This window comes from Quercus lobata, chromosome 4 (assembly GCF_001633185.2).
Source record: "Quercus lobata isolate SW786 chromosome 4, ValleyOak3.0 Primary Assembly, whole genome shotgun sequence".
Classification (NCBI taxonomy): Eukaryota; Viridiplantae; Streptophyta; class Magnoliopsida; order Fagales; family Fagaceae; genus Quercus; species Quercus lobata.
In genome coordinates, this window is record NC_044907.1 from 18634187 (window position 1) to 18642729 (window position 8543).

Sequence of the window (8543 nt, forward strand, 5' to 3'; positions counted from 1 at the left end):
CACACTCTCTAATCTTACTGCTAGCATTTGCTAAGTTATTTCTTTCACCAGCCCGCATGAAAACTTGCTGTGTACACAAAAACCATGATTAGTATCAGTTCTATGTAACCCCACAATACCAATTATCTGAAAAAGCATTCTTATAGGGTGATAAATTATTTGTTAGGTTTGCATTATTGCTATACATTCCTTGTTGGATATATGTATAATGAATATGTGATTTGTGTTGATAATTATCTATATTGATATTTTTCCAAATAGATATGGGAAAGAAACGGATTCGTATATTTAATGCTGAAATTGAGCCACAGCCACAAGACCCATCACATGGGTCATTAGGGCCTAATCAGTCACAAGACACACTACCTCTTGATCAATCACTTGGCCCATCAGCTAATCGTTCAAGTGCCCTATTAGTGCCTCAACCTCAAGCAAATGATAATTCAGATGAGGAATCTACAAATATAGATGTTCAAATTACAGGTATTATGAAATTAAATAAATATTTTTAATTGTAGTCATTTTTTCACAAGAAAATCTTAATTAAAAGTATGCTTTTGTTGTTGACCACATTTTTTGTTTTTTTGTTTTTTTTTTGTTTTTTGTATAAATAGATCGTGCAGGTGTACGTAGCACACGTGGGATAACACGTATGTCTGAGATATGGAATTTAACTGATGGGAAAAAGGTTGAGTTGTCTTTTAATGGTTGTTTTCAGCCAGTTGAACGTGAAGGTATTATTTTTAATCGATTTGTGGGCACTGTTGCAAGAAAGCCAAATTTATGTCCAATTAGTTATCTTAATTGGCGTAAAGTACCTAATGACTACAAAGAAAAAAGTTGGACTATTATTGAGGTATTAAAATTCTAGTACCAAAAGCTATATTTATTTCTAAAATTTTAAATGTTTCTTTCATGTGGTTACATTTTATTTTTTTTATTATTTTTTTTTTGGTATTTGTGATTCAGTCAAAATTTCACATTTCCAAAAATGAGGAAGAAAGAAAGATCATCAAACGTCAGACTTTAAAGGGTTTGGGTGAAAAGTGGAGGAATTGGAAGTGCGCCTTGAAAGCAAAGCATTATGATGAGTCAAAAACTGCGGCAGGGATAGTAGCTGAGGCCCCAAGTACAGTGAATCGCCAAGATTTTGCTACACTTGTAAACTTTTGGTTTAGTAGAGATGGACAGGTATAAATAACATTATCTTATACATTATGGCATCTAATGCTTTGGTAGAACACTTATTCATAAATATCAATGAAAGAAAAGTGAATTAACTTTAATTTTAATCAATGTGTTTTTATGTTGAATGTAGGAACGTAGTAAGGCTGGTAAGAAAGCCAGTAAAAAGAAAAAAGATGTACACACTGCGGGATCAAAATCTTATGCACAACATGCCTTTGATATGGTAATTACAAAGTTAGTACTTGGAAATAGTTTGTGTATTTGCTTACATTCATTTGCATCCATTAAAATAATTAATATATTTGTGATGCAGTTCAAAAAAGATGGGGTTGCACCAAATCGAGGGAAGCTATATGTAAAGCTTCACAAAAAAAAGGATGGGATGCCAGTTAATGAGGATGCAAGTGAGAAAATTGTATGTGTCATCATATTTTTTTAGTATAAGAACTTTATTTCTACCATTCTCCACTTTTTTAAAAAAACAAAATTTATAATTATTATCCTGATTCTTAGGACAAACTGAAAGAGTTAATGAGTCAAGAAGCTAGTGACTTGCCTGAAGGTGCAAATGGAAGTATAGCATGGTCTTCCACAGATGCGTTTTCTAAGGTAATGGGTAAAGAGAAACATGGTCGTGTGCGGGGTTTAGGATTCGGGCCAACTCCTTCTAACCAAAGTGGCTCAAAAAATAGCTGTTATGGAGGGATGAGGATAACTAGTGAAGAAGAGAGGTTGAAAGATGATAAGATACGTCGCTTGACAGATAAAGTATCAACCTTAGAAGATAAGTTGGCAATGGTTATGCAGCATATTCAACTCCCTGCTAATGCTGATTTACAGGTTATAAATATGTGATATATTCTTTATGCTTTACATGTTTTGTTATGATTACTAAATTATGTTATTTTATATCTTTATATTATTGTTTTACTTCATAATTTAGGATAAAGATGTGGCTAGTGGTTCCCCTCATCAACAATCTCCATGGCATTCCTTTGCTACAATTGATGAAATGGAAAACTGAAGTAAGTTTTATTTTATTTTATTTTATTGTATTTCTTTCTAATTGATAATTGATCAACTTTTTTTTTTTCAATTTTTTAATTTTTGATTTACGATTCTCACCAGAAAGAAAACCACTTGATATTTTCAAATGTTATTCAATAGAAGTATTGTAAATGGCAACATACTTTGTCTAATGGAGATATATTGTTTCTAATATTACAGGAAAGATGACAATATATTGGAGAACTAATGAGGTAGCATTGGAGCAATAAAGAGGAAGCATATTTCACTGTTGTAGTGATTCCTGGGGATTAATGCTTTCAAAGGAGAATATTATGGCCTTTGTTTTTATTGTCACTTGCCTAATTAGTTTATGTTTGCTTGGGTACCAAACTATATTGTTTTTATTGTTATGTGTCTAGATCGCTATTTATTTTGGATTTTAAACAATATTATTTTCTGCAATTACTTTGTCCATGTGAGTTTTTAAATTCTGAATTTGAAACAATATTTTCTTAGCTATCACGACTAACCTGACTTATTATAGGAGCAAGTTTATGTCATTTTATTTTCAAATTTTTTATTAGACTAATACATAAATAGCATTATACGTGGTCCAATAGGTTGGAATTTATGATTTTCGTCTTTAGTTGGTTTCATCATGAAATTGTTTCTAAAAAAATGAAATTAACATATGGGTCTGATTGATCCTAATACATAAAAATTATTTGTTTCACCAAAAAAAAAAAAAATTAAATTGTTTAGATAAAATGACACCCACATAAGCAAGAAGATTAATTAGTTCTTCAAAAGTTGGCAAACTTCTTTTGGAAATAGAAGCCAAAAGCTAATATTTAAGTATTGTGAAAATAAGGAGAGAGCACCCTAGTGTATTCACACTTAACTAAAGCTATATAATATCACATATTTATATACTAGAGAAGGTCGGTTCATGCTTGTGACCTTGCTATACACAAACAACAACAATCCAAGTACTAATTGGATTTGGCAACCCAATCCTAATATTAATGGGACTAGGATTTAATATGGTGCAATCAAGCTCTTCGGGACGTTGCCAATATATAAATAAATAAATAAATATAAATATATCTATATATATATATATATATAAATTCTCACGCAATAGAATTCTACCACTAACTAAAGCCCTATAACATCACATATTTATATATTAGAGAAGGCCGGTTCATGCTTGTGACCTTGTTGCTGTACACGAACAACAACAATCCAAGATTAGAACCACAGACTTGCACAAAGTCAAAGCCAAAACCAAATAGAAAAATAAATCCCTCTCTTTGGGACGTTGCCTCTCTATATGCATATATACTAAGCACTCTCAATCTCTCTTTCTCTTTGGGTGTTCTGATCTCTCCATCGAGGTAAATATTCTCTCATTCACGCTTTTGTTTTTGAAATTGTTTTGGCATATTTTGATTACAGATTTAGATTCTTCCTTGGTTGTTTATTTCAATTTTGTTTATTATTGGTGCTTTTTTATTTTTTATTTTTTTGTGTGTGTGGATCTTGGGTTTAACGTTTGTATACAAAGCTAATGTCTTTCTCTATATTTGTTTTGTAAAGATTTTATTTTATTTTGTGTCTGTGACTGTTTATGGTTCCTTTTCATTGTTTAGAATTCAAACCCAATAAAACTGAATGCAATTTTTCTCCCCCCCCCCAAAAAAAAAAAAAAAAATCAAACCAAACCAATTTTTTTGGACGGTGCTTTGATGTATACTTATAAAAGATTGATTTTTTCATGAGGATAGCTTTGGTTTGCTTTTTATGTTTAAATATCCATCCATTATAATTATTGAATTATAAAGTAAAAAAAAAAAAAAATTCTCAATACTTCTACTTATCAATATGTTAGAAAATTTACACATAACTATTAGTGTTATAAAATATGTAGAAAAAAGTGTTTATTAAGTATTTATTTTAGAGAGTACTTATATTACATTAATTGTAATATATTCTAATACCATAATTTTGCAAATAATTTCTTTCAGATCTCACTTTTAATTATTTTTCCATGGTTAGCGACTAGTTTAATATATTCCAATTCACCTAGGTAGGTCAACAATGAAAAATGATTTGGCGGTCCAGATTAAACTAAACTAGACTTAGACAGTAATTGATGGTGCAAGTTTGTAGTTTTTTGGGCAAGGATTTATCATGCTCCTAAATTTAAAGGAGGTAGGCCTAATAGTGGAGCAAGTTTGTAATTTAATGTTTTTGTTTATGGCCTTATTAATTTTATTTCAGCTTGATTTAATTTTTCTTGTAGAGCAGTTGATACCAATGGATAAGAGCTAGATGAAAAAACCTAGGCATTCAAAAGAGTATGTACAAGGGATTAACCACTTTTTGAAGTTTGCATCCAAAGTAAAGACTATGGATGGGATGATTTCATGTCCTTGTGAAAACTGTGTGAATTCAACTATGCTTGCTGTCAACACTATACGAGATCACTTGGTATCTTTTGGATTTTGCAATGGTTATGAATGTTGGTTTTTCCATTGAGAACCCTTGACTACTGCTACAACTTCTTGTGAAACTAGTACAAGTCATGTCCAAGAGACCTTGAATGCACAAGAATTCTTGAATTCACAAGACATTTCCATTGAATATGGTGATATTCCTAATATGATGCATGATTTATTGCGTGGCCACATAATGAATGAATCTGGAGATAATAATAATTCTTCAGAACAACCAGAAGAAGTCCCAAATGTGCAACAATCTAGGCAAGGTCCTAATCAAGATGCGCAAAGGTTTTACAGTTTACTTAAAGATGCTGATCAACATTTGTATGAAGGGTGCAAGAATTTTAGCAAGTTGTCTGCCATTGTGCTTTTATATCAGTTAAAGTGTCTTAATGGCTGGAGCAATAAGTCTTTTACAATGTTGCTCTAGATTTTGAAAGATATGCTTCCTTTGGATGCGAAGTTACCGAAAGACACATATGAGGCTAAGAAAATTATTAAGGATTTAGGACTTGGTTATGAGAAGATTGATGCATGTATAAATGATTGTATGTTATTTTGGAAAGAGAATGCCAATGATGAAGAGTGTAAAGTCTATCATACTTCTAGGTGGGCAACAAATGAGAATGATAAGAAGAATAGTGGAAATGATAAGGAGAATAATGGGAAAGGTAAGGAGAATAGTAGGAAAGATAAGGATAATTTGATGAATGCTTCACTCAAAGACAAGAAAGAAAAAAGTTGCTAAGGTTTTGCGTTGGTTTCCTTTAAAGCCAAGACTACAAAGGTTGTCTATGTCTCCCAAAACAGCTTCTTCAATGAAATGGCATGCCAAGGGTCACACAAATGATGGAATAATAAGACATCCCACCGATTCTCTTGCTTGGAAAACATTTAACAATCATTATGTAGATTTCTCATCTGACCCTCGCAATGTTAGACTTGGATTAGCAGTTGACAGATTTAATCTTTTTGGGAATATGAGTACTAGTCATAGTACATGGCCGGTCATTTTGATTCCATACAATCTACCTCCTTGGATGTGCATGAAAAGATCTTCTTTCATGTTATCCTTGCTTATACCTGGGCCAAGTTCACCTTTAAATGATATAGATGTGTATTTACAACCTTTAATAGAAGAATTGAAGGAATTGTGGGATGATGGAATATCAACTTACGACGTGTCTTCTAATGAGAATTTCAAGATGCATGCAGTATTGATGTGGATGATAAATGATTTTCCTGCATATGGTGATTTATCTGGTTGGAGTACTAAAGGGGCCTTTGCGTGTCCTTCTTGTAATTTAAATACTCGATCTCAGTGGTTAAAATATGGAGGGAAATATTGTTATATGGGTCATCGACGATTCTTGGAAGAAGATCACCGCTTCCGTAAAGATAGAAATTTTTTTGATGGGACTGATGAAATGGAAAAAGCTCCTATTATACCATCTGGCATTGACATCATGGTGCAAACTGAAGGCATTAATTGTATTTTTGGGAAGAAAAAGACCAAAGTCCAAAAAAGAAAAAGAAAGAGAAAGGAAGACGTAGACCAAGAACCAAAAGGATGGAAGAAGAGAAGTATATTTTTTGAATTGCCTTATTGGGAGAATCACATGTTGCGGCATAATCTTGATGTGATGCATATAGAAAAAAATGTTATAGATAATGTACTTGGCACAGTGCTAGAATTGCCACGCAAGACTAAGGATAACTTGAAGGCACGTCTTGACCTAAAAGATATGGGTATAAGACATACACTTCACCCAGAAAAAAGAGGAGATGATAAGACATATATGCCACGATCTTGTTTTACAATGGTTCCAAAAGAAAAGGATAGTTTCTTGAGAGTTTTGAAGAAAATAAGAGTTCCAGATGGCTATGCTTCAAACATTTCACGTTGTATCCAACGTAAACAACGCAAAATTTTTGGTTTGAAGAGTCATGATAGTCACATTATAATGCAACAACTTCTTCCAATAGCAATAAGAGGAGCTTTACCAAAGAAAGTCAGTATGGCTTTAATAGATTTATCTTGTTACTTTAGAGAAGTATGTTCCAAAGTCCTACAAGTAGAAGATCTTGAGAAACTTGAGTCTCGAATTGCAATGACATTATGTGAATTGGAAAAAATATTCCCTCCTTTCTTTACTGTCTTGGTTCATTTAGTCATCCATTTGGCCACTGAAGCAAAAATTGCTGGACCAGTCCATTACCGATGGATGTATCCCATTGAGAGGTAAGTCATAATTATTTAAATTTTTCAACAAAATCCATTATTCCACTATTGATCTTTTGTTTCTAAATAGGTATCTCTTAAGACTTAAGTCTTATGTGCATAATAAAGCTCATCCAAAGGCCTCTATTGCTGAAGAATACATTGCAGAAGAGTGCTTAATATTCTGCTCGTGATATTTGGAATCCGTTAAGACAGTACTCAATAGACCCATTAGAAACATTGATGATGCTACAAGAGCAATGTCGAATATTCAACTTGATTCAATTGAATGGGTACAAGCACATCGTTATGTTCTATTCAATAGCAATGAAATTATTCCATTTCGCGAGTAAGTAATATTGATAAATATGATTCATATTTAAGCATGTTAATCAAATGATAACTCTTAATAATAACACATGCTACATTTGTTTATATAGGTTACACAAGGAACGAATAAAGAGCAGAAAACGTCCACGTCGCGTACCAGAAGGAGTTATTAATAAGATTCATATAGAAGAGTTTTGTGACTGGTTTCGAACTTATGTAAGTAATTCATTACTAATAATTTTTAGCATACAATAGAAGTAGTATAAGGATTACTTAGCTCATATTGATATATCATATATAATTTTAGGTTGTGGCCATGAGTAATACTGAGAAGGTGAAACTAACTAATAAAGTTATATGGCTTGCTGAAGGACCCAATACTGAAGCTAGACGAATGAAACGATATGTTGTCAACGGTACTAAATTCCAAACTAAAGATTATGAGGAAAATAAGAAAACTCAAAACAGTGGAGTCAGTGTAGCAACAGAAAGAGGCATTACCTACTATGGTGTTCTGTCTAACATAATTGAATTGAATTATTATGATAATTTGAGATACATATTATTCAAATGTGATTGGGTTGACGTTTTTCACATTTAATACATGTTGGGAAGAGAATGACAAATGACCCATTTATTTTGGCATCTCAAACTTCACAAGTATATTATGTTGAAGATGAAAGAGACAAGGATTGGCTTGTTGTTGACAAAACAAAACCAAGGGATGTGTTCGACGTTCGTAATGGCAATTTGAGTGATAATGATGTAGACATTTATTGTGATAATGAGCCATATGATACAGTGACTGAAAATCCACCTAATAATGTGAATGATGACCTAAATTGGGCTCGAAATAATGTGGATGGAACCATAGTCGATACATCCCTTCCACTTGATGAAGAGAATTTTATGGATGATTCTGAGTCTGAAGAAGATTACTAGTTGTGGGGCCAGAGAGTTTGTAACCCTAGCCCATTTCATGTTAAGGCCCAAGGCCCGAGCCGAGGAAGGTTATAGCCGAGAATAGGTAATAAAAATCCAAATAGTCTTGAGACACAACTGAGGATGATTCTGTCCTCGGCATATCCGAGGTCCCCCTGGAAAGAATGGCAAAAACGGTATAGAACCAGTTTGGGAAAAAATCTAAAATATCTATGTCAATAGAGAAGGGTACGCTGGATAGTATAACGACCAAGGACAAAGGAAAAGCTTCCCTTATTGCCATTCAATGCTCTGCACCTGACAGAGCCATACTCTTCAGTTTTTACAACCACCCCCAACCACTCTGGGTA

General features: G+C 32.9%; 2 protein-coding genes across 2 annotated transcripts; both read left to right on the forward strand.

The window, feature by feature from the left end:
• The first annotated feature begins 263 nt into the window (after positions 1-263).
• Positions 264-2043, forward strand: LOC115984740. The gene is made up of 6 exons (XM_031107752.1): positions 264-483; positions 615-856; positions 970-1191; positions 1319-1411; positions 1502-1603; positions 1702-2043. Exons 1-6 carry the CDS (start codon positions 264-266, stop codon positions 2041-2043), a joined length of 1221 nt encoding a protein of 406 aa, XP_030963612.1.
• Positions 2044-4890: 2847 nt separating this feature from the next.
• Positions 4891-8193, forward strand: LOC115984741. Its single transcript, XM_031107754.1, has 6 exons — positions 4891-5064; positions 5131-5371; positions 5613-6942; positions 7362-7467; positions 7559-7723; positions 7867-8193. Exons 1-6 carry the CDS (start codon positions 4891-4893, stop codon positions 8191-8193), a joined length of 2343 nt encoding a protein of 780 aa, XP_030963614.1.
• Positions 8194-8543: the final 350 nt, after the last annotated feature.

What these genes read in the sequence shown, in the direction of transcription:
- LOC115984741 (XM_031107754.1), top strand. Translation starts at nt 4,891, where the DNA reads ATGAATGAATCTGGAGATAATAATAATTCTTCAGAACAACCAGAAGAA. An exon ending in GTGACTGGTTTCGAACTTAT is followed by an intron (nt 7,468 to 7,558) that starts GTAAGTAATTCA and finishes ATATAATTTTAG; the next exon opens with GTTGTGGCCATGAGTAATAC. An exon ending in AGAAAACTCAAAACAGTGGA is followed by an intron (nt 7,724 to 7,866) that starts GTCAGTGTAGCA and finishes CATGTTGGGAAG; the next exon opens with AGAATGACAAATGACCCATT.
- LOC115984740 (XM_031107752.1), top strand. Translation starts at nt 264, where the DNA reads ATGGGAAAGAAACGGATTCGTATATTTAATGCTGAAATTGAGCCACAG. An exon ending in AAAGTTGGACTATTATTGAG is followed by an intron (nt 857 to 969) that starts GTATTAAAATTC and finishes TTTGTGATTCAG; the next exon opens with TCAAAATTTCACATTTCCAA. An exon ending in AGGATGCAAGTGAGAAAATT is followed by an intron (nt 1,604 to 1,701) that starts GTATGTGTCATC and finishes CCTGATTCTTAG; the next exon opens with GACAAACTGAAAGAGTTAAT.